This window comes from Microtus pennsylvanicus, chromosome 4 (genome assembly GCF_037038515.1).
Source record: "Microtus pennsylvanicus isolate mMicPen1 chromosome 4, mMicPen1.hap1, whole genome shotgun sequence".
NCBI classification, from domain to species: domain Eukaryota; kingdom Metazoa; phylum Chordata; class Mammalia; order Rodentia; family Cricetidae; genus Microtus; species Microtus pennsylvanicus.
In genome coordinates, this window is record NC_134582.1 from 79,058,980 (window position 1) to 79,084,522 (window position 25,543).

The 25,543-nt window shown below is 55.5% G+C and overlaps 1 protein-coding gene across 2 annotated transcripts in view; it reads right to left on the reverse strand.

Moving 5' to 3' along the window:
• Unc5a (unc-5 netrin receptor A) overlaps positions 1 to 25,543 on the reverse strand; it is a 56,681-nt gene that overhangs the window by 5,581 nt on the left and 25,557 nt on the right. Inside the window, exons 2-9 of one of the 2 annotated variants that reach the window (XM_075969556.1) lie at positions 9,658 to 9,879; positions 4,808 to 4,951; positions 4,468 to 4,571; positions 4,146 to 4,326; positions 3,372 to 3,539; positions 2,628 to 2,792; positions 844 to 1,032; positions 438 to 740 (exon numbers count right to left, since the gene is read on the reverse strand). In XM_075969556.1, the coding sequence (XP_075825671.1) occupies positions 438 to 740; positions 844 to 1,032; positions 2,628 to 2,792; positions 3,372 to 3,539; positions 4,146 to 4,326; positions 4,468 to 4,571; positions 4,808 to 4,951; positions 9,658 to 9,879 (1,476 nt within the window). The remainder of the gene's footprint in view (positions 1 to 437; positions 741 to 843; positions 1,033 to 2,627; positions 2,793 to 3,371; positions 3,540 to 4,145; positions 4,327 to 4,467; positions 4,572 to 4,807; positions 4,952 to 9,657; positions 9,880 to 25,543) is intronic. The other variant, XM_075969557.1, reaches the window with a different exon arrangement.

Here is a 25,543-nt window from a genome sequence, read left to right on the forward strand (position 1 = left end):
GAGAGGGAACAGAGAATGTTAGAGCGGGGTGGTCAGCCTTATTAGCAGTCGCTGTGATTTCTCCAAAGATGGCCCAAGAGGTCTTGGGGACCCTGTCTGAGGCATTTTGGGGAGTGGTGGATCCAGAATGCAGTGGGGGGGGATTCTTAAGGGGCGCTCTGCTGTTTTGTCATGTGTGAGCCTCTGGGGTCTGGTGTTTGTCCCACTTCTGAGCCTGGGGCCCATGCAGACCCTTACCCTCAGCTTCACTGTAGCTCCGCATGTTCCTTCCTAAACACCTTCCTTTCCTGCGGGCCAGCCCCAGCTCCAGCCCCAGCCCCAGCCCCAGCCCCTCCACAGAGGCTGGTGCACTCAGGAGGAACATCTGGGCTGTTCTGCCCTTCTCTGGGAAGAAGACGAGATTAGTCTTATGCTCTGTGGGAGCTCTGGGGTCCTACCTGTATTAGGGATCATCAGCCGGCCCCCGAGGAAGTTGAAGGTCCCGTAGGCCATGTTGCTGGTGCCACGAGGCAGGGAACGAAAGTAGTTTTGGGTGGAGAGGCGGGAGACGAAGTCCTCCGCCTCAGAGGTGGGTGAGCTGTGGTGCAGAGTGTGGCGGCCACCACCCAGGGGACTGAGCAGGTGACCATTGGAGAGCTGGAACTTGGGGCTGGGCCCATCCTGCCGGGGACACAGACTGCCCTGGTAGGTAGTGGTGGTGGTGCTGAGGTCTGGCTGGATGGTGAGCAGATGGGGGCTGTCTATGAGATAAGATGGAGTTAGCTGGTGGCTCAGTGGGATTTCCTCCTCGGCAGCCCCTGCTTGGGGGCTCAGGCAGGAGAGCAGGGGGAGGGGCCCCCTCACCTGCTTTGTTGGGCTTGATGCTGACAGGCTGGAAGCCTGAGGTGAGGATGGATGAGTCAGCCACGTCCGAGTCCAGTCCTTCCTTCTTGCGGCAATAAATGAGGACGAGGACAAGCAGCAGCAAGATGAGGCACACAGCCACGGCCACGAGGCCGATGTAGAGGGCCACGTCCTCGGGGCCGGAAGCAGCTGCAAGAGAAAGCATGGTCTTGGGAATGGCAGAGCTGCAGGAGGAGCGATGAAGGAGAGGCCCACAGCCTATACCCTGGGAGAATAAGGTCTCAGCACTCCCTGGGCAGCGGGCATGAGGCAGGGAGCATGGTATTGATATGTGTGCATTCTAGTTCCGTACTAGCCATCACCTTGCTTGGGACTGAACAGGTTGCATCCCTCACAGACATTAGATGTGGCCTGAGGTTGCCAGGAGAGCGGAGGAGGAAAAGAGCTACCTCCTTGGGGTGATTGTCTGTGCTTGGCTGCTAAGAAGGATGGCAGGGTGGCAGGGGCAAGGTATACTCCTGGGATACCCAGACTATGGTGCTACAGTTCACATATGTCTGCCTAAGGGTTCATATTACAGGCTGGTCCCCAGTGTGGCAATGTCAGAGGCAGTGGGACCTTTTCAGGGGTGGGGCCTAGTGGGAGGGTATTACATCATTGTGAGTGCTGCTCTCAGTCCACGTGTGTGTGTGTCCATCTCTCTGTATGTCTGTCTGTCTCTTTCTCTCTCTCTGACATGCGATCTCTCTTGTATGCATTACTGACATGGTACCATCTGCCACTAAGTAATGTGGCTTGGGGTGGCTACATTTACCAGAGCTAACATCATGCTATTTGGAATCTGAGCCTCTAAAACTAATAAACCTCTTTTGCTATTTCATTATAGTAATGGACAAACACATGGATGATCAGCTTCTCGTGTGTTTCCAGGTCAGTGTGAGCCCTTGGGTATACCACCAGTCCTGGAACTGGGGTGGGGTAGGGGGACCAACTACTTGGAAGAAGCTCTATTGATTTTTGAGAGTTTGGCATAATGGAAGAAATGTCCATCAGAAAGGAATTGACACAGATAATTAGGTTTTTAATTGAAAGACTAGGGAAGGGTGCAGTCTAGAGAAAAAAATCCAACAGAGATCTTTAATTGTTAGTTATGGCCTTGTAATTAACAGGCCTCAGGAGCCCAGCATCCCCACAGGACTTACATGCGTGCTTGGGGGATGGGAGAATTCCAAGGCTGTGGGAGAGCAGATGGGTGTACGTGAGTCAGGGTTCACTTCTGTGCATGGCTCAGGAGGAGGGTGATGTGAGCATGTGAGCATGTGGATGGGGTAGGGGCAAAGGGGACTCCTGGATCCCAGGCTCTGGAGAGGCACAGTCTGTGGCAAGGCCACTGCCTCTAGGGCTGGGCAGGGCCAACACAGTCTACGGCAAGGCCACCGCCTCTAGGGCTGGACAGGGGTAATACCCAGTCTATGGCAAGGCCACCACCTCTAGGGCTGGACAGGGCCAACACAGTCTACGGCAAGGCTACCGCCTCTAGGGCTGGACAGGGGTAACACAGTCTATGGCAAGGTCACCACCTCTAGGGCTGGGCAGGGGTAACACCCAGTCTATGGCAAGGTCACCACCTCTAGGGCTAGGCAGGGATAACACAGTCTATGGCAAGGTCACCACCTCTAGGGCTAGGCAGGGATAACACAGTCTATGGCAAGGTCACCACCTCTAGGGCTGGGTAGGGGTAACTCTGGCACACTGATGTGGCCCCTGGGGCAGAGAAGACTCACTGTGCATGCAGAGGTCACTGGTACAGTTGCGGGTATCCAGGTCAGCACCCCGACACTCCTCACCTCCATTCCGGGGTGCTGGGTCAGAGCACTCGCGGCTCCGCCAGTGGGTGCAGTCAAGCCCACAGGCTGACCACTTACTCCATGGACTCCAGCTCCCATCCACTAAAGAAGAGAGACACAGGCAGAGGGCAGACAGTACCATCAGCTTAGGAAGCTGGCCCGGAGTAGCCTTCCTGGGTGCCCCACTAGTCATCTGGACTAGGCAGGGCAAGCTGGCCTGGACTCGGGTACAATGCCAGCGTCAAGCTCTCCAATCTGCAAGACCTTGAACTGTCCAGCTAGCCTTGATGACACATGCTAATGGCGGGGAGGCGCGATGATGCCAGGGGCTGCTTGGCTCTCCCCACCCAGGGAGGCTGTCCTGGTCCTGAGGTGGTAAGGGCGGTTAGTCACATGACTGCCCTTCTGGTCCCAGGCACAGGTGGATTGTGCAGCCCCAGGCTGAGCCTAGATCCTGTCTTCAGATTGCATCCTAGACCCTACATTGAGCCCAGGCCTGGGCACAGACCGAGCCCTGACTCTGACCACACTGCACCCTGATCCCCACCTCAGACTGAGCCTGGCCCTGCGAGGCGGGCGGGTGGGATGGAGCCATGGGGGGGCAGGCTGGTGGGTGCGATGGAGCCAGGCCACGGAGATGGCGTGGTGAGGAACGATGCAGGAGGCGGTGGCCGCTGGTACCTGGGCACAGAGTGGCGCAGGCTGTTTTCTGGACATTCTGCCCCTCACAGAAGGCGCCCCCGTTGAGAGGTGCCGGGTTGGTGCAGCTCCGGCTCCGTTTCTGCCAGCCGCGCCCACAGCTGGCGCTGCAGACGGACCACTCAGTCCACGTCGACCACCCACCGTTCACTGGCCGGATAGAGAAGGACTGGGGTCAGGGAGCGGGGGCTTCCTCAGACATGCTGGTCCAAGGGATGGGGCAGGAGGGCAAAGGGCCTGTGAGCTGGGAGTGAGTGGGCCGCTGTGCTGGGGGGATGCTGAGGAGGGCCAAGCCCAGGCTGCTGGACCCTGAGGCCTGGGAGCACCTTCAGATACTCTATTCTCTTGGCAAGTGTCAGGGCAGCCAGGCTAAACTGTAGCTCACAGAGCACCTCCAGCTGGAACCCAGCTTCTGAAGGGGCAGATCATGTGCGACCTCCCTCTGTCTGCTCTTGGGGGTCCCAGTTTATGTGACTCTACTTCCCGTTCTGGGGCCTGAGAAGCACAAGGATAACTTGTTTAGTTCCTCTGAGCCTCATCTTGCCTCTTCACCTCTTGCACTGTGTGCCCCATTCACCAGTGTCCGACACTTGTCCCCTCCCTCTGCCCAGACATACCTCTGGCCTCTTTCCTAGTCAGGACACTGTCTGGTCAGCCTGGCCCTTGCTCCATGCCTTGCCATCCTACGAGTCACACATCACTTCCCTGATGGTACCTCAGTACCTCTTCCTATGACTGGGGAGCCCCAGGACCCACCATAGACAACGACAGCAGCAGAGGCACTGCGGCGTCGGGCCACGATGTTCTTGGCCACGCAGGTGTAGTTGGCAGTGTCGGCCAGGCGGGCCTGCCGCACCACTAGGCTGTGCTCCCGTGTGATGTACACGTTGGGGTCAAGGGAGGGATCCACGAGGTCCTCATTTCGAAGCCACTCCACCTGGGGAGAGAAGCCATGCTGGCCTGACCAGGCGACAGAGTGACCACTGCGGAGGTGGCAGCCAGGAGCCTGGACTTCAGATGGGATAGAAGGTCTGGGGGCCCTGGGACCCTGTAGAGTGGGTCCTGCAGCCCCACTCACCTCAGCTGGGGGGATGCCTTCTGGGGGGCGACAGGGCAGTACAATGCCCTGCTCCAGTGATACTTCTTTGGCCAGTGGCTCCTGTTCAAAGTTCTTGCGCAAATCTGGAGGAAGAAAACAGTGTCCTTAAATGTCTGGCTTAGCCCAACTGGCTCTTGGCCCTTGGTCCTGCAAGAACCATGATCTGTGACAGAACAAAGTACAAGTTCACAGGGGACCACGGGGAGAATTTATGTCCCCAGACATCTCCTCCACCCATCAAGGTAAGGCTGTGATCTCCAGGAAGCCTGCCATTCCCTCTCCAGGGGATACTCTCGAGGGTCCGCTCTTGTAGACTCACAGGCGATCCGGATGTAGGCCTTCTGACTTTTGGTAGTACCCGAGGAGCTCCACGCCACGCACTGGCACCAGTATTCCTCCAGCCCGAACACTTTCTCTACCTGCTGCCTCGAGACATTGATACGAACCTCCATGGTCGGCAGCCCTGCTGGTTCAAGGGTTATAGTGAGACTCCCTGTCTTAGACAGTTGACACCCTGCACCACCGACAGCAGTTTGTGGACACTGTGAGCCCCCCTCAGTCTGGAGGGGGCTCCAGCGTGACTAAAAGGGATGCTGACATATCTCCTGGCCACACGGAGTATGGTTGCTAGGACTTCCGTTGTTCTACTTTGTCATCTGAGGCCTGTGTCCAGTAAGTCACTGATGGAAAATCTCTGAAGTTGGGAGCTTTGGTCAGCAAGTTTTGGCCTCTAGGAACCCCTAGAGGAAGGGTGGAGCAGACAGGCTGAGCTCCGTAGGCACAGGAGGGTAGGAAAGTCTGCTAACCTCCCTGGAGGGCTAGCAGGTAGATCTGACAGGTGATAACAAAACAGCTATTATCATTACTCTGCTAGGCAGGACAGAAATAGACTCCTGGGACTCAGGCTTTCCCACATGCTAGGGTGGTGCTAGGGTGGTATCTCACTCACGCCGCTCCCTCCCCTGGAACTGTTCCAACTCTGCTCCATGGGGGTGCCCCACTCTGGATAGAGCAGCAGGTGCAGAGAACACCTGATCTGCCACAAGCACCAGGGTGGTCTGAATCCAGTGTAGTCTATGTTCTACAGACACCTGGGGTGGCCTAAGTGTGATCATCCATCCATGGGTGTGTGTGTTACAGTATAAGAGGGCAAAGGTCAGCAAGTAAGGGTCAAGAGGGCTGGTGGCTGGAGGAGTCTGGATGTGCCCGAAGAAACCCTTCTGCCACCCCACTCAGATCCCCACCTTCTGTAGTATACAGAACCAGACAGTGGGGTGCTTAGGGGAAGGGGGCCAGTCTCTTTGACAACCCAGAATGGGGGATGCCTGGGTCTCCATGCCACTTCCCACCCCTAGTCTACAGCCAAAACCGCTGTCCCAGGAGTGAAAAAAGACTGTTTGTTTCCAATTTCTCCTCCTCCTGACCCCAATTTCCCTTGGGTCACTGGCTTATCAGAAAGAGAGAGGCCAGCCGCCAATGTGTTTCCATTGTTAACAGAGAAATTCAATTAGGGTTGCATTGCAGGAGCAGGGAGCCCAGCTGAGCCAGCCAGCCTGGGAGACTGTTTTCCTTCTTCATTTCTCTAACATGTCTCCCTGACCCCTTCCCAGACCCTCATGGAGTCTCTCCAGCTGTAGCACTGGGACCAGATGTTTCTATCGCTCGTCCCATCCCCGGGCTAGTTCTTAGAGGTGTGTGTGTCCATCCACAGTCTCCTCTGGCTTCTATGACCAGTAGGCAACCAATCTCTGTTGCGGACACTTTCTCTTGCTGTTCCTACTCTCTCGGGTGTAGGGTTGGGTGGGGCTGAGAACCAAGGTGCCTTTCACCGGGCCTGGGCGCCTCAGCTATCTGTCAAGCACATGCACACTTGGGGCCTCCAAGCCGGGCTCATGGTGGAGCAGGGCCTCTTCTCCCTTCTTCTGTCTCAGGGTCAGGGATGGACCACCTCCAGAACACTCTGGCCTGTTCTGAGTGTCCTCTGGGGGGGGGGCAGGCCTACTGATGGCCCCCAAGCCCCTGACTTCCTCTACACGGAGGTTATTCACCACCTAGGGGAAGCTCAGCTTGGGAGCCACAGCACTAAGCCAAGTACTTTCTTTGTTTTTCTGTCCTCCTTCAGCTCCCTACCCACATCTTCTTCCTGCTGCCGTGAATGGAGGGGTAGGGGGCATTCATCCACAGTGACCTAGCTTCAGGCTGCACCTTCAGCTCCACAAGTTTGAGGGCTGAGGGGAGGGGGATACTAGACCCTGCCCTGCCTTCCAGCAGCTCGTTAAGGAGCCTGGTTCCTGGGAGCGGATCCTGACTAGGAAATATGAGCGGGTGCCAAGACTAGGGCTGTGCATGTGTATGAATGCAGAGTGCACACGTGGGAACCCGCAGTGGGGACTTGCTGAGTGCTTCTGGGAGGCGGAGGGTTAGCTGGGCACTCTGAAGTCAAAGTGGGGTCCTTCTATCTGATTTTTTTTTTTTTTTTTTTTTTTTTGGTTTTTCGAGACAGGGTTTCTCTGTGGTTTTGGAGCCTGTCCTGGAACTAGCTCTTGTAGACCAGGCTGGTCTCGAACTCACAGAGATCCGCCTGCCTCTGCCTCCCGAGTGCTGGGATTAAAGGCGTGCGCCACCACCGCCCGGCCTTCTATCTGATTTTAACAAGCACCCAGTTTAACAATGAATTATACTCTGTACCAGAGGCCAGTGCTTTTTACAGATTCCAGGCTTCCCCTGTCCTTCTGGATGGGAAGCGAAGGCAAAGGATGGGCATTTGTCCCTTGTGAGAGTCTCTCCTGTGCCACTGTAGCCCTTACACATGAGTGACCAGGGCTCAGGTCTGCGTGGACTGCTAACCCCTGCCACACCTGTCTGACCAGACCAGTTCAGAGTCTGGTATGTGTACTTGCAAGACACTTCTTGCCATGGCCTCTGTGCATAGTTAGGGAAAGCCTTCCTCCTGGCCTTGTGGCACTCTGATTCATAGCTGAGAGAAAGTAACTCGGGGAACTCTGATGTGCTGGCCATTGGGGGCCTGAGCCTTGAAGTTCAAGGCAGAAGAGGGACCTGGTGGTTATGTGGGGTAAGTCCCCATGATTCTGCTTCTCTGTTTATGTGGAAGGACAGACAGCACAAGCGCCAATGGGAGTATAGGGTGGGGACTGTCCATGTGTGTGCTGCCAAGGCGCAAGGCTGCTCAGTCAGAAAGGGCCTCAGGCAGACAATGCGACAGCAAGATGAGGGGGGGATGGACAGGTCCATGGCAGGGCTCATGATGACATAAAGAGGTACCCTGCCTATGCAATTACAGTTTCTCCTTCAACCTGAAAAGGCCGTTAACCTCCAGTCCACAGATTAAAACACTGCTTCGGGGTTTGAGGGTGTTTCCTGCATTTCTCATGCCCAGATAATGTGGGTTCTTGAGGTGCACCCACAGTCAGTAGGCCATCAGCACCACTAGTCTTGGAAGCTACTGCTACTATCAAGACCTTTCTTGAGCTATGCTCCCCAGCTTCCTCCTGCAGGCGGGAGTCAGCAGTCTGAGAGCTGTTGGGGCCAAATCTTTAGTACCTAGCCTGGCACAAGGGTATGCAACGAACACTTGGGGGTTTGCAGGAAGGAAACAGCAAGCAGCAGATATGGATACAGTTGGATCAGTACAGAATGCAGCGCTCAGCCAGGAGTTGCTAACCTAAGGAACAGGCCAGGGGAGTAGAGAGTCCTTAGGACCTCTGCTGGGGGGCTGAGCTGGCACAGGGTAGGGAGGAATCCCACCTCTGTGAACTCTGGTGGCAGGGGATGGGTATCCCCTTCGTGGGCTAGGAGACCTGATTGGAGCCCCCTGAGGGTCCTGGGCAGGTCAGGGTCAAGGCCTCGCTCGGTCTCCTCTGTTGACCAGACTGCTTCCGGGGACTAGGTTATGCTGTCTGAATCCAGGCCTCTTCGGCTTGCATTCACAATAGCGAACACTTCTGACTGTCCTCCCAGGCCGCAGCTCTCCTCTAGAGCTCCTCCCAGGGCAGCCACCACCCATTCCCACTTCCCTGTAGCACAAGTCACACTCTGGGTCACCTTCCTGGGTCCTGATCCCAGAACTGCTTGTCTGGCTGGCTGGCACTGTGGCTCACCCTCACGCTGGTGGCCTACACATCTCAAACGGGCTGTCTCCTGGGGTGTATGCTGTATCACAGGCTGGCTGAGGCTGTGGTGGAAAGAGATGCAGGCCTAAGCCAGAAGGCTCCATGTGTGTTAGTGGCTATTAGTATCAGTTCTGTTCATGTTAGTACGGCTGCCTCTGTGGCCCTGCTTTTGGGGAGTACTGGAAGCCAGTGCAGGGCTCTCGACCCACCTGTCACCTGAGACCGGGGCTGGCAAGGGGCGAGCAGCTGTCCTACAGGAGGGTAAGTACTTCTTGGTTTTGCCTGCTGCTCTTAGAGCCCCTCCACCCCTGTCAGCTGAGTCCCCTTGGGTCTGCTTCTGTCGGCCCCCATCCTGTGTCACCCACGGTTCTGGTCACGTCACTCTGCGGTCTGAAGTGCCATAGGTCAGTGGCATTCCTTGGGTTCTCTTGTGTGCATGGCTGGCCTTTGTTTGGGCTATGTCCTTGGTCAGGGTATTTTCACCTCTTCTCTCTCTGGCCATTTCTGAGTTCTCCATCACTTAGCCTCCCCGGAGGAGCATGCCTCAACTCTGCTCTCCTCTCACTAAGAAGTCAGCTACTGCCTGCCTTTCTTGGGGGACTGTGTCCCCAGCAGAGGGACTGTGAAATGACACAAGCGTGCTTGAACAGAGAGCAAAAAACAACCAGAGAATGCGTTCTTAGCGTGTGGCGCCTACTCAGTTCTACCCCGTTTCTTTGCAGGCGCCTCTGGACAGGCTTCCCTGATTTTGTTAATTGCTGGGAGACCCTGGGGCATTTCAGTGGATGAATGTGGGGGGGGGGGCTTCCCTCTTACGTCCCAAGCTAATGGTCAGGTGATGTCCCAGAGAAGACCTTTGTATATTCACTGAGTGCCAGGTGTGGGGGTTCTGCCTTCCCTGGTGATCTAGAAAGGAACTAGCCAGGAGGCGGCTGCACCTGGTCCTGCAGCTTGCAGGTGCTCACGGACCCTCAGGGCCAGCTGCTGTCTTCCAGTGACCACAGCTGCCTTCCATCCAGGGACCACATCCAGGACTCACCGCTGCTGCCGTCAGTGCTGCGCTCAATCACGTGATCCACCTGGCGTACCCACTCCCCATTGCACTTGAAGAAGATCTGGGTGGCGGGCACAGCCTTACACACCAGCAACACGGGCTTATTCTTCACAATGTACACGTCCTCGGGCTCCACCAGGAAGTGGGGAAGCAGATCTGGGCTGCCACCAGGCACTGGACTGGCCACTGTGGCACTCTGCTGGGCACCTGTGGGAGGAGGACAGGAAGAGGTAAGTCGGGCCTTTCTGAGACCGGCCGAGGCAGCTGGTGTAGCAAAAGCCCAGCTTTGGGTGGGACCAAGGGAATAACTAAGTGCAGGCTGAGCCACTGACATTTCCTAGCCTGTGTCCTTATCTGCAAGTCAGCGTAAGAAAGGACCCATGACCTTCTGAAGATGAGGGTCGCCCAGCGTGGCTAAGGCAGGTATCAGCACTCAGGGAGCCTTGGACATAAGACAGCAGTGAAAACCCCATATTCTCCTAGGAGAAGTTTTGGGATTTGGCCCTGCATGCCCGTGTCCCAGCAGGCCTAGGTGAAGGTGGAGGGCCCTGGCAAGTCAGATAGGTGCCATTAAAGTACCAGGGGAGTGGAGAGAGGCAGGGGAATGTACCCAGGATGGAATTTTGTATGGTAACAAGGGGGTGGACTGGGGGAAAGGGTTGGTGAGGATAATGGGAGGCATGTTAGGGTGGATGCCGGAAGAGTCTTCCTGGAAGTTCCAGGCCCTGAGCCACTTCCCATCCACTCCAGGAGATCTGAATATGGGTTTCCTTCTAATTTTAACTCAAACCTACCACCAGCCCACAGGTCATTTGTTACTAATTACACGGGTAATTGGCTCTGAGGCATGGGTGGAGGTAAACCCCCCCGAGCAGTCTGAGAAGTCTGTCTACCAGCAGGACCCCCGCCCCAAAGGGTGGGGTGCCGATCACTGAGCGGCCCCAGCTGGCCTGACCAGCCCTCAAAGTTGCAGCAACTTCCCACCAACACACACATCAATGGGGCCTCTAGGCAGAGAAAGCGGGGTCACTCCCAGGAAGTGTGTTCTGTTCCCCAGTACGGGTGACCTTGGGAAGTTAGGTGAAGTCACTGGCTTTGCATCTGTGAGATGGGGTCACTCCAGTGGTTCGTGGGGGTTCTGCCTAAAGAGGCAGGCTGCTCTGAACAGCCTCCTCAGGAAGGTGGAGGCTGTCAGCACGGTCCTCTGCCCCTCCTCCAGACCTCATTCCTTCTTTTAAGTCTCCCTTGCCCCTGCCTCCCTGGCCCCTCGGCTGCCAACCTGTTCTCCCCCCCACCCCCCCAACATTCCTACGGCGCTGTAATAAAGGCGAGAACACAGGCAGGCAGGGAAAATGGAGTTGCCCTTCCCAGACCACCCTCTGTCGAGCCTGTTAGGTCCGGGAACGTGGAAGATTAGGACAGATGGGAGAGAAACCAGACCTTATGCTACCAGATGTGAGACCCCAGCAGAAGTCCCTTCCCTAGAACCCCAGCTCTGACCCTGCCCTCAGGAGGACCACCCTCTGACCCACTCAATCTCTCTCTCCAATCTCTCTCTCTCCAATCTGTGTGTGTGTGTGTGTGTGTGTGTGTGTGTGTGTGTGTGTGTGTGTGTGTGTGATGGTGGGCGGTGCTGGAGACTGAGCACATGCTCCACCCTTAAGCTCCACCCACAGCCTTCAAGCTCAGGGAATGCTTGAAGTCTGAGTCTGGATCACTGGTGCATTTTAAGGCGCATGCAGACCTCTTGAGGTCTGGAGAGCAAAGGTGCGGGGGCGGGGACGACTGGGGGCTCAGGAGGCAGCTCTAGAACGTGGGTGTATGTAAGTGAGTGCTGGCAGACATGCTAGCCTCTCAAGACATGAGATTGGACAAGCCACAGCACCTCAGTAGTCCCAGAACTGCACACATGAACAGCCAAGCTAGCCTCAAGGCAGGGCCCTGTGGAGCCACCACAGGTCTTCAGGGCAGGTCTGGGTCGGCTTCTGCAGACCTCCCCTTAACTGGCGGAGGCTCAGCATCATAGCTGGGGCCTGTCTCTTTGATCAGAGCTGGATGGGCACGGGTCCCCCGTGGGGTGTGAGGCAGGGAGTGGGCGCTCAAGTCTCCCGCCTCTCTATCGATCAGCGCGACAAGCCCTCCTCACGTCAGCCGCCCGCTGAACCCAGCACAATCCCTCATGTCTGCATTTAACTGCTAATGAAAAATAAATGTACTGTGACCAATAAGGGACATAGCTCACTTCTCCAGGGCCTCCGTCACGCCACTCTGGTGTGGTCTCCCTCCCCCTTCTGGGGTGAGGGTATTTATCAGGAGGCCCCAGGGGTCCCTTCCAGGCTGTAGCCCTGTCCTCTGTCAAGGACACTTATGGGTGAGTGGTGTATTTGGGCCAAGTCCTCTAGGGACAGCAGGGTGCTGTCTGGGTGCTCAGAACTGGTTTTTCTCTTGGTAGCCCCCGTGGTGGGCATCTGCACACTACCCCTGCCCATATGTTCCTGAGAGTTCTCATACCTGAACTACACTGCACGTAGCATGGACAGCCTTAGCCGCCTCCTGCTACGGTGTGGGCCAGCTACACTGAGCACTTTCTCTATAACCCCTGCCATCAAGGACGGGACCCAGCATTGCAAACTCAGACCCAAATGACCTAGGACCCTGCTATGAAGCACTTGACTTCTCTAGTTGGTTCAGACATCCCATTCCCTGCTGCCTCAGCGGGCCTGCTGGTTCTGCTTCCACTGTTTGCCTGCTTGAAGGGGTGTCTGAAGATGGGGCAGGACCCTTGGCTGGCGGCAGCCCTGAACATTCCATTCTGGCATCTGTCACCCCTCCCATTTGGTTACAGAGAGGCCTACTCTTAGGTACTGACTTCCCACCTCCCACGCCCATCTCAGCCTGAAGACTATACATTCTGCCCTCTGCACTGGGGCCTACCCTCACTGCCATGGCAGCTCTCACCACAGGAGACACAGGTGGGTGGTCAAAACTTCTGTCCTCCCCAGCCAGTCCCCCAGTCCTGGTCCCTGCTGTCTGTCTGTCTCAAAGCTACTTAGGATAGGTACTCACAGTGCAGACTGGGGATGGATGCCTATTGCTGTCACCCCCAGAGATGCTGAGGGCCAAACACGGGGCACACTTTGACTGCAGGAGGCTCCTGGAGCTGCATGGGAGTGGACAAGTGTGGGGCTCACTGCCACATCTGGAAGCCTGCTCAGCCCAGTTCCTCCAACCTGGGCTTTCCCACCCGCAGGATGAGAACCAGTAGCCTTCTAGGGCTGCTGTGAGGCTGTTAGGCTGTGGTCACCAGGGACTGCTGGCCAGGTACGTGGGATGGGTTAGCCCTGAAGTGAGGAGTTGTCCCTGCTTCTCTCGAGAGAGTTTGGCTGCTCACTTTGTCAGAAGCTGGCACTCCTGCCCATGCTGCCCCCAGCAAGACAGGAGCAACACCCTAGCAGTCCCCTTCACCATGTCTACTTGGGGATGAGGGGTGAGCATGCGTGTCTACATGCATGTGCAAGTGTGTGTACATGAAGAGACAGGCTGGGGGCCAGAGGGTGGTAGCTACAAACAGGAAAAAAACTAGATGAACCCCTAGGGCCAGTGGCACAAAGAGACAAGAGAGTCCTGGGTAAGGGAACCTGCTACTTCTTCTGTGATGGGAAATGAACACTTATTTGGCACACCCAGAGGCCATTCCGGGCTTGGAACCCTGCAGAGGCAGGCAAGCAGCCCTCTCCGAGAGGCTTGGGAAAACAAAACCCAGTTCAAGCACTGCCCATACCAACAGAAGTTTGGGAGAAGGGAGAGGTGATACTTCAGATGGGGTAGCAGGGACCCAGAGGGAAGCAGGCTCAGGAGGGGATTTTGAGCCATGGCCAGGTTAAAGAGTGCTTAGGCTTAAAAGGGTATAGTAAGGGTACAGAAAGTAACTGGGCTTGCTTGAGACCAGCATGGTCAGAGCAGAAGGACTGGGGGCGTGTGTATGTGGGTGTGTGTCACAAAATTGCAGAGGAAGAAGAAATAGAGGACTTTAAGACCCAGGAGGAACTTGGGGTTTCACATGCAAAGACAGTACCTTCTGGGAGGGTCTTGGGGGAGGGTAGGCATGAATGTGTACAGCAGGTGCCTGGCCCATTTAGTCCCAGGCACTGTCTAGATAAGGTTGTCTGTGGACACATCTGTGGGCACTGTCTAGATAAGGGTGTCTGTGGACACATCTGTGGGCACTGTCTGGGGACTGTCTAGATAAGGTTGTCTGTGGACACGTCTGTGGGCACTGTCTAGATAAGGGTGTCTGTGGACACGTCTGTGGGCACTGTCTAGATAAGGTTGTCTGTGGACACGTCTGTGGGCACTGTCTGGGGACTGTCTAGATAAGGTTGTCTGTGGACACATCTGTGGGGGAGGATGCAACCGCACCATTCTCATGGCAGGACATCCCGGACTGTATGAGAGCAGAGAAAGCTGGCTGAGCATTCTTGTATTCTTCTCTGCTCTTGACTGATGTCACGTGATCAGTTGTTTCAAACTCCCGCCACCTTGATTTCCCCACAATAATGGACTGTCACCTGGAGCTGCGAGCTAAAGGGAAGATGCTTTTCGTCTTGATATTTTTATCACAGCAGAGATGAAGTCAGGACAGTCACCCACCTGAGCATCTGCTCCATCCCATGAGCCTCTTTCCAGGATACAGGCTCCACATAGAACCGTGGTGGGTTTGACTGCGTGCTGCCTCTCTTCAGACCATGACTCCCATGGGTAGGAGCCCAGGTCTGGCTTAGATGGCTGTAAAATCTTTACTGAATGACCCCAATTCTCCCTAAAAATTAAAAGCTGTGCAAGGTAGCTTCTACAAGAAGACCCAGAGAGCGGGCAGAGAAGCCCACCGGCAGCTGCAGGTCCCCAGGGTCCCTCACTGCAGGATACTCAGTTCTACTCAGGTACGTTGGACATGTCTCTGCGTGAAGCTGAGCTTGACTTTCCTCACTGCTGTGGGGAAGATAAGAGCTTCCTGTGTATCTCAGAGGCCCAGGGTGGGTATGAACATGCTTTCAAATGTTTTATTTTTAAAAGTACCACGAAAATATGAGGTGCGATTAATCAAAGCTATTAGTGAGGTTGCATTTACTAAGTAAGGCTTCATCCCAGCCAGCACAGTAGGAGGGGAGGGGGCAGGATGTCACCTGGCCTCCCACAGCTGCAGCCAGAAGCAAGCTCTTTCACCAGCACAGCCAGCACCCTGCTACCTCTTCCTACCACCCGCTCCTTCCATCCTCCCAGCACCCCTGGGTGAGGCGAGCACAGCCAGAGCCAGGGGCAGGATGGCCAGCTGCTTTTCTGCCCCGCCCCTTGGCAAAAACATAGACTGGGTCTGAAGGGGGGGCTGTTCCCCAGCCCCATGTGTTGTGCCCCCCAACTGCTTTGAGCTGGGGGAGGGGCTCCCAAAGGCTTATTCATAGGTGACGGCTTTTCACAGGTCTCTCTGGCCTGGGTGTCTCAGCTCCCCAGGCAATGTGGATGCCCAGGAAGGCAGGCAGCGAGAACTGCTTCAGGAAAATGTTGCCTTTGGTCTGGGGCTTGAGCTTCCCCTCTGGCCTCACCCAGGGGACTCCCTCTACATCAGGTGGCATCTTGACAACTTGGAATCCCTCAAGAGCTTTAGCACATCCTGTTCCAGGCTCTGCCTCTGTCCAACATTCTGGCTGACAACACCTGTTTTTCTTCCAAGAAAGCCAACACTCAGCATGCCACGTGGCTGACCCTACTCCACCCTGCCTGGCTCCTGGTCCTACAGATCCCCCTTTGCAGAGATGGGAGTCCGAGACCTTGGCTGGGATGAGGGACAGGTTCAGAGCTCTGGGTGGCCCTGGAGTCACTCTGTTACTCCCACAGCAGAGGGCCAGCCCTGCGTGCCGTGTCTGCCAGAGCAAGGCCAAACACAAGGTGAGGTCTGAAGCAGTAAACTGGAGATGGCAGAAGGCCAGACAAGTGGACGTCTCAGCAGCCACTGAGGCCTGGAATTCCACCAGGCCTGAGTTAAAGGTAAGGCTGGGTTCCCAGCCAAGGTGGCCAGTTCTTTCCTTAGCTGAAGCCACCTGAAGTCAGGACCCTTTGCCCCACTGAGCTGTTTGCACATCTCCTATCTTCTGGAGGCTTCTGCTCCACCTGTTATGCCTGCTCAAACTTCCCTTCTTGCCAGAAGTTTTCCTGACCCCAGACAGTGCCGACCACACTCCTCTGAGCCCAGAGACAACAACCATATAGCCAGTTTTAGGTATGTCAACGCCTCAAAGCCAGTGACAAGAGTGTTTTTACCTCCTACCTATCTCCAGAGCCAAACCAGTGTCCGACACATAACAAGCGCCCAGAGAGGGTTTGCTCAATGAATGCTGAACTCATTACTTGGGAAAGGACCAGCGCCCAGAAACAAAGGGCAGGAAGTAGAAAGCACAAACTCTCTCTGTTCCCTTCCAATCAATCAGCAAATCAAGCAGTTCACTGGGAAGAGAAATGGCTTCCTCAGAAAACAGAAGTGAGCTCTGGGGAGGCAGAGACCTTCCTGTAGGGGGAGTAGTCTCCAGACCATGAGCCACTGGGCATGGCAGAGGAGTGCAGAGGGGTACAGGAGCAAGGGGGGCTGCAGACATACAGGGTTTGGATTCCTCTAGGCTTGAAACAGCTTCAAGACTTATTTCAATTATTATTTTTTTCAAATTCCATAATGGGAAGATTGCCTACAAAGGCCTAATATAGAAGGATACATACATTCTGGGAGGAGGGGAGGAGAGGTGAGAGGGAGCCGGGAGAGAGAAAGCACAGGCAGAAGGGCAGGAGAGGGAGGTAGCAAGTCCCCTACCCCTCTGGGAAGGGGGGCACGTGGGGTTCCAGGCGGCAACTAAGAGCACTTGTCTGAAAGCGAAGACAAGGTTCCAGAAATGCTCCCTAGAAACCTAGCAGCCCTTGGCACTGCCCACCAACTGCTTCAGTCTGGCCGCAGCCTAGAAAGAGCCACATCTCCCCATCTGTGAAAGGACGCGCAGTGGTGACCCCACAGGAGGAGACAGGGTCAGAGCAGTGACCCCCTTGGTCATCTGTCTCTCCAGCCGTAGCTCCTAGCCACCCAGGACTCCCTGGGGGCAGGTCGACACCCAGGCTGTGGTGACAGTGATGGTCCCTTCCATTTAGCATCATGCACAAGGAAGGGACGGGAGTGGGAGAGACCCCACAGTGTCTTGGAAGGTATGGCTGTTCCCGACCTGCTCTCAGACACATGCGTGCACACACTCTGGTTTCCATGGTAATATGTGCATGGAAGGTATCATAGAAGCAGAAGCCACCATTCCAAGATTGGAAGAAAGTCACCCCTGTCCCCAGTGGGTTCCAGGGGCTTGGACACAAGGAGAGCCACAACCATGGTGAAGACAAGCAGGCAGACTGCATGCCAAGGAGGAGTGTGGCCTTATGGACTAGCTCCAAGGATGGTGGCCAGACACCCTGCCCTGGCTGCTGCAGACCAGGCATGCTGGCAGCTGCACTGCAGTCCCAACTGCCTCCTGTTGCACAGAAGAGAAATGCACGTGACAGCAGCCACATACCCCGCAAGTACGGTAGTTACAACATGGGCATTTCCTCAGCCTGCCTCTGCCAGAACCACCACCTCACCCTCCTCACCCGTCTCTCGAACTCACCAAACTTACTCCACCACTGGGCCTTTGCACATGCCCTGTGTCCCTCTTCCCAGAGCTGCCCCTCTCAGACCCTCAGCCTTAGCTCTAGTGTCACCTCCTCTGGGAGTCCCCATGGCCACACTGTATCTGCTCCCCAGTCTACTCTGCAGGTACCTGCCACCACCTGAGGTCCCCTGCTCTTTCTCGAACTGAGGCACACAGCAGCATCCACTCAGCACCCACCGGGGGCCTGGCAAGGAGTACAGTGTGCCGTGTTCAGGTGTGCTGACGAACTAACCAGGTGTTCCAACTCTATCCAGCCCCCCCCTTTGAGTGACATGGCTGTCATCACTAGGAACCCACCAGCAAAGGGAACCTGAAAGCTCTGGGGGAGCTGTGATGGGACGGACCCTTGGGCCCTACTCAGGACCCCCGGCCCCTACCAAGGGGCCTTGCCTCAGGCCTGAGAAATAGTTAATAAAACTGAGGTCTAAATAAGCATTTGATTAACAAACGATAAAATAGCTATTGTGTCCCTGAATTAAGCTGTAATTGTGGTTGATAATTGGCTGGTTAGAATTTAATAAGCTACAATTAAATAGAATGGAATCCGGGGTAATTATGTGGTCACAGAGCCCGGGGAGAAGGGGGGAGAAGGGAAAGAGGAAGGAGACTTTTTCCTGCTTTGACTTTGCCAGTGGCATGCGGCTGTGGGCCTTCCAGTTTTCATGGAGGTGGAGGTGGTGAGGGCACGCGTGCCTGTGGACAGTGTGTCCTCCTCCACCCATCACCTGGCATGGCGGGCCCAGGTCCCTCATCACTACTCAGTGCAAGGCGGCCCATGAGTCTTGTCAGGGCGATGGCAGCTTCAGCTGAAGAAGACATAAAAGAACTGGCTGGCATGGTTCCCTGCGGGGCGGGAGGCCAGGAGGGTGCTGGGAACATCGGAGAGGAGGGAGGCAGGCTGGAGAAGAGGGAGTCCTCTTGTCTGTCTAGTGACTGCTCAGGACCAAAGAGGGAGAGCCACCCATTCAAGGTCATACAGCCAGCAGCTGAAGAGTGAGGGCATCCTCACACTGTGTATGGATTAGAGGCAACTCCACTGGCCTCCCGGCTGGAGGGTGTCCACCCCCTGTCAGCACCCAAGTACCCCCCTACCTTTAATTCACCAGGTAAACTTACTTACAAGCTAAGAAAGGATGTGTGTAGTTCCAAAAATGTGGCACAGCCCGGTGTGGCCATCCCACCGCAGCCAGGTGTGGCCCTTGGCAAACGCACAGGGTTGATGGATGGCCACTGCCTACGTGGCTGTTTATGACCCCATCAGCGTCTTTACAATGTTGCTGGCAGTTAATTTAATTAAATACCCCATCCTGGATGTGATGGCGTTTCATATCTCACGGGCTTAACAGAGCTCGGCCAGAGCGGCTCTGGGGCTGGGCTGGGACTGAAGGCTGCAGACACAGGTGGGTCACAGTCATCAGCCCAGGGATCCTGTGCAACCCTCCAGGACGGCAGTCACCCTGCATCCAGAAGTCGTGACCACAGCGTGCTGCCTTCTCATTTCAACCCCAAGGAGTCCAGGAGGCAAAAACCTATCATTTTCACTCCGCAACTTACAGGGGAAGAAACTCACGTCCAGGCTAGTGAAGCACCGATTCCTACCTGGCAGGCAAGGGGCTCACTGGGGCAGGAGTGGTCAGCAAATCTTGTATGTGGAGCACGGCTAGGCTCAGGTCTTGCCCTGGGGAGTGGTCTAGTCACCATGGCAGGAAATCCTGGTACAGCCCCCAGAACCGCGTCTGCTGTGCATGACCCATCCTCTAACACCCATGGGCCCACCGTCCGCCTGAGCCATGCCCACGCCAGACCATGGACCACCTCATGGGACCACATCTCCAGCTCACCGGCGCTCCAGTTCTCAGAAGTTAAATCCTGGACCCCACTCTTAATATAGGAAGCAGTCCGAGGACACCCAGACACTATGGTGGGCCGAGCTCCTACCCATGGCTTCTCAACTGGCTCCCTAGCTCCTGTCATGGAGCACAGTCTAAGACAGCCCAGGAACTCCTGACAGTCTTAACTTCCCCAGGACTTCCTGTCAGCTCAGTCACCAGCTCCCAAGGCACCTCAAAAGAATCCAGGACTCTGCCCACCTGCTGGTCTCGCCCCATCTGCCTTTAAGCCTCTCTCCTGCCTACTTCTCCACTGCTGCCAGGCCACCCAGCCGACCTCATCTTCTCCCCAGGGCTGCAACCTCACAGGCCAGAGACCTGCTCCTCCCACTCCTGTGCCACCTGGTGCAGGCCCAGCCTCTGCAAGCCCTCCACCCTACAGGGCACACATGCTTCCAGCCCCACGAATTCCCAAGTCACATGACCTCCTGTGGGCCACCCCTCCTGGGTATAAGAGGCTTGTTCTTGGACCATTCATGGGCGGTCAGAGGCCAGCTTGCAGGTGGTGGCCTCCTCCCCCAGACTACGCACCTGTACTGGCTGGTTTTTATGCGTCAATTTGACACGAGCTAGAATCATCAGAGAGAAAGGACCCTCGCTTGAGGAAATGCCTCCGTGGGATCCAGCTGTAAGGCATTTTCTCAACTAGTGATCAATGGGGGAGTGCCCAGTCCACGGTGGGTGGTGCCATCCCTGGGCTAGTGGTCCTGGGTTCTATAAGAAAGCAGGGTGAGCAGCCAGTAAGCAGCTCCCATCCATGGCCTCTGCATAAGCTCCTGCCTCCAAGTTCCGGCCCTGCTTGAGTTCCTGCCCTGATTTCCTTCAGTGATGAACAGCAATGTGGAAGTGGAAGTCAAATAAACCCTTTCCTCCCCAACTTGCTTTTTGGTCATGGTGTTTCACTGCAGCAATAGAAACTCTAACTAAGGAGCTGGGCAGTGGTGGCGCACGCCTTTAATCCCAGCACATAGGAGGCAGAGGCAGCTGGATCTCTGTGAGTTCGAGGCCAGCCTGGTCTACAGAGCTAGTGCCAGGACAGGCTCCAGAACTAAGACACACCCAGATCCCTGCCACCCCTTCTCTGCAGTGTCCTGCTCAGGGGCTGGAGTTTGGAGGTCAGTGACAGCAGTTTCTTTTCGGCTCCGATCCTGGCCTGGCCACTTTGGACCTGGGTGGCCCAGCACTCGGCTGGAGAGACAGAGTGAGGGGTGCTGTGCCCACCCTGGGGTCAGCTCAATCCAGCAATGGCCACCACTCAGGCAGGCTGGCTGAGACACTGGAAAGCAACACTGGTGTGGAGCCTCCCACAGTAGAACGCTGATGACTGATTTAAATATTTTAGACATTGTGTTGGCCAAACAAGCTGGCAGGCCAAAGCCCGACGAGACAATGCCCAAGGTCTCTCAGCTTTACAAATTAGGGTCACAGCAGGGCAAGGGGAAGTCCCCTCCCTGACCGTGAGCCTGTGTCACACACCCTGGCTCTGTAATTACTCCAGTGTTCAGTTTCTTTCTCCTGGCCAGCACTCACCCTCCTGCCTGAACCTACTTTCCCAGCCTTCAGTGGATGCCCTGAGGCCAGGCACCTGCCATCCACAGGTGCCTGGGGCTTCATTGTGATCAACTGGTGCCTACCTTTACCTGAGGCCTGAGACATTGTCCTCTATAGAGGCCGAGGGACCTCAAGAGCCAAGTGATGCTCTGTCTGGGAAAGGAAGAGGCAGGGAGCGGCCTGGGCTGGCTGACTTTCAGTCTGTGCTTCAGACTGCAGCCAAGGAGGGAGCAAAGGCTGCTGCAGACAAGTAGAGGCAGTGGGAGCGGGGGACCCCCGAGAGGAGGGAAGGAGTCCAGGCCTGGCTCCAGTCTTGGCCATGGCCATCACACCCCTGACAATATAGTAATGAGCCCTCACCCCATTTTAATTATCTGCTGTCCAAATAATTACCAGCTTGTTTATTTCACTTAACGGCAGCCGTACTTTTTCTCCCAATATTGATTTCCATGTTTTCCTGGTTGGTTCATTATCTTTCCTAGCATTTAATAGGCTCCTGAGGTCTTGGGAGAAGAACATGGAGCTGGAGGAAGCAGAGAGAAGGAGCTCAAGGGAGCATGGAGGAAGAAGAGAAGTGGGCCAACCCTTACTATGCAACCCGAGGTTAGCCACTGCCCCTCTCCGGGCCTGAGATCCCAGAACCCTCATTCCTGTCACACCCTCTCATCTTGATGCAGTCAGGGTGGAGTCCCCCACCCCACCCCCGCCACCCCCAGACATGGTTTCTCTGTGTAGCCCTGGGTGTCCTGGAACTCACTTTGTAGACCAGGTTGGCCTCAAACTCACGTAGATCTGCCTGCCTCTGCCTCTGAGTGCTGGGACCAAAGGTGTGCGCCGTCACCCCTGGGTGGAATGTTTTAAAATGAGAGAAAGGAAGGGAAGAGGGGGTGGCAAAAGCTGATGTGCCCTCCTTGTCAAGAGCCTCTAAAGGGACGGCAAGAAACAGAGTCAAGGAAAAGAACAGAGACTCCTGGAGAAACAGTACCAATGCCAAACGGGGTGGATGCCTGGCTTCCTCTTGTCCCCCTAGGAGACTCCACCCCCAGCCTTGCCCTGAGTCTGTCCCCCATCCTTGGCTTTTGCCTCACCTTGCTTGTTATCACCATGGAAACGCAGGCGATGCTATGATGTCACATGGTTGTAGAAGAACAGCCCATTTCTCTAGTTTGGGGGTGGGGGCGGAGCAGGAGAAGGGAAGGTCAGGACCTCTTTTGGTGAAGATTTAGAACTTTCCAGAAGAGGTCATGTGCTTTTTAATAAATCACTAATAATTGTATGAATATTTAAATCTTAATACAAACCTGCAGTGGGTCCAGTGAGACCCACCCCCTATGTATGTATTTATGGCTCTCTGGCTGGAATATATGAAAGTTGGCATCAGTCTCGTTGAACTGCTGTTTTGCTGCAGCTAATGGATAATTGGGAATGAGAGGTGCTATCCATGGATATAAATTACCTACAGTAAACTGAGGGAATTCACGGAGAGTTTATTATCAATTATCTCTTGCTTGTTCCCCTTAAAACGAACTTTAAGTATATTAATGAGAAAATTTACAGGTCTTAATGAAATGGGGGAAGTGTAAAGTGGCTGAGCCCCTTTCCCCAGCTTGGCCACCCTGGGATACTCAGCAGCCCACTCAGCAGCTTGGTCCCACTGTGACAAGCGGAGCCCTTCTCTTCCACCTGTCTCCCAACCCTGTCCCTAGAGAGAAGCTCTGGGGGGGGACAGCTTTAGGAAGACAACTATTTGTTCACCCAACAGTTCCCACCAGGGCCTGCTGTGTGTGGACAGTCAGGTTCAGGAGACTGAGGGCAAGGAGACCTTCATCTGCCCCCTCAGCACACTGTGGGCACTGCCATCGGAGCGGCACAAATGGAGTGTGGCGGGGGATGGGAGGGCAGAGAGAGAAAGAGAGGCCAGCTCTCCTTCCAGGCTGGAAAGCTGCTCCCTGAGGAAGCCAGGAGCAGAACCTTTGTGTCTCTGTGTTTCCACCCTGCTCCTCAGTGTGTCTGCTCCCGCTGAGAAGCACTCCAGACACAAGCAGCCACAGGCTGGCTTGCTTCAAGGTCGGCAGCCTTGGCTCCCTCAGGTCCTCAGCAGCTGGACAGCTGACTGTCCCTGCTGTCCTTGGCTTCTCCTGACACCAAACGTGGTGCTAGGCCCTGAGTGGCAGCCTGGAATTGTCATGCAGGGCAAAATCAGGTTTGATTTCTCCCTGGAGCCCACCCACTGGTAGAAAACAGACACTGGCCAGATCGGCAGAGCGGTGAGTCTAAGGTTGTAGCCTAGGTCAGCGTTGCTCAGGGACAGTACTGGTGGCAGCAGCAAATCCCTGGGGAACCCAATCTGGGTGCCCTGGGCAGGTCCCTACAGCAGGCACTATCAGACTGTAAAATGCTAGGGTGCAAGGCTCAGGGGTCTGTGAGGATGTCCTGCAAGGTCTCTGCCCATCCTGTGTCTGCATCCTTCTGAGGTGCATCTGCTCATCACTGAGTCACTGTCCCCACCTGCTCTGGGCTGACTGTTCTCTGAGGCTCCTCATGCCCAGCTGGCACCTCTACCTTTCCCTCCCTTTGCTCCTCGAGAACAATGGGCTTCACGAGGACGACAGAGCAGGGCACTTTTCCTGTGTGGCTCCCCAGGAGCGGGTGTGTGATCAGCTTCTCACGTGCAAAGGCTGGGAACCTGCTCCATGTGGCTCTTGTTTACTTCGCTCCTGTCCGTTCACCGCCACTGAGCCCTTGCTCTCCCAGCTCAGTTCTGCCTCAGGGCCTTGGTATCTGCTGTTCCTTCTGCTAAGCATGTTCCTACATGTGTAGCTCCTAAAGCCCGCCCGCCCCCATGCACTTGTCATGTTTTCGTGCCCACCTTCCAGTGGGATCTCTGCTGAGCTTGCTTCTTTTCTGTCTGTCTGTCTGACTCACTTGCAACATGGCCAGGCAACCCACAGGCCCTCTGTCCATGCTGCCAAGGGAACACATAGCTCCCTGGGTATTCCAGGCTCTGGGCTGCAGAGGGTTTCAGGGTACTTTTTGTCATTGGCAGGGATAGAACAACAAGCCCTATATGGGCTGTGGGGAACAGACGGTGTTGGAGGACACATCAGGCTAGCTACTGCAGAAGCGAGGATGTGACATTTAGTGACCATTGGTGGCCACGACACTGGACATGGGAGAACAGAGAAGGGACAGGGCCCAGAGAAAGGGCAACAGTGTCCCACAGTAGCGGGTGGAAGGCTGCCTGATCTAGCAAGCCCTAGAGAGGGATATGGCTGCACGAAGCATCCTGGCATAGGTTTGAGGTTGGGTGAGGCAGAGCAGAGAGCAAAGATGAGTGTCATTCCTGGCTCAGTTGACTGAGTAGATGGCAGGGCAGCCAGGCATAAATAAACAGCCTATTGCGCATGTTGAGGGAGGTGAGGTGGGGCTCCTCTGGCACGCTGCAGAGGCACCAGCCTGCTCTGCTACAGACCCTGCGTGTAATGGCCTGCCAGCTGAGTGCACAGGTCAGGAGCCCACAGCTAGCACCGAGGTCTGAGGCCAAGAACTCTTGTGATGGGGTGAGGCACTGAGCCACAGCGTCGTGGGTGCCTCGGGCTCCAGGGTCTAACCAACACACAGGACCAGGCAGACTCAGGGTCCAGGGTCTAACCACACACAGGACCAGGCAGCTTTGCACGAACATTGCTTCTTTGCCTCCTGCTGAGGAAATGAAAGGGGACTTATCCAGGCCCATGATCCCCTGACTTAGGTACAGCAGTCTGCCAGACTTCCGCTGGCCCTTCCAAAAACCCTTCTGGAAGCAGTAGACACCTGTTCAGATCAGACCTTCAGGGTCGTCCTTCTAGCTCTGTCTGGACACTTCAGTGGGAACGAACCATCCTTCCACTGTCTCAGGTGGGAACAAGGCAGGCCTTGGAAAGCAGAGCCATGTGGCACGGGGGGGTGGGGTGGGGGTGGGCAGGTGTGGACCCACAGTCATGACATGGAAGAGGACATTCCATGGCTGCCCCGCACTGTAGTGTCCCCTGGGATTCCAGGATCTGTCCTGAGGATCTGCTAACACCTGGGGCTCAGATCTGTCCTCTGACACTTGGACCCGAGTTTAGCTGTGTTTATTTTAAAAATGCCTTTTTCACCCCACCCCATCCTGGCAGCCTCCTGGGCTTAACTCTCTCCAGTCTCTACCTCATTTCCAGCCTCAGGGCCTTTCCCTGCCCCTCCCCCACCCCACCTCCCATCTCTGTAAATACTCCTCTCCTCTGTGCCTATAATTAGCCCCAAATAGAATAATTCATAACAAACTTTATTTCTTGTGGCATCTTTCTCGCTAATGTGTCACCGAGCGCCTCGCGGCATCAGCAGGAGGGAAGCCAGTCTCGAGGGGGAACGGCTGAGAACCTTGCCCACCGCCAGCCAACACCCATCCTGCAACACCTGCCTTTTCTAGAACGTCACAGAAGTGGGCATATGTGCATGTGTAGCATGTGTTTTCTGTGTCTGGCTTCTGCCATTCAGCTGGGCTGTTCTCTGAGCACGCGGTGAACACCCTCCCGTCGCTGGGCAGTGATCTGGATGCAGGAGGATCTCCTGATTATTCTCTTGGGTTCTTTTACAAGCAACCACTGCCATGCCCAGATCTTTGTTTCTCCGGGAGTGGGGTTGCTAGGGCCCAGAGTAAATATGCTGAATTAGTAA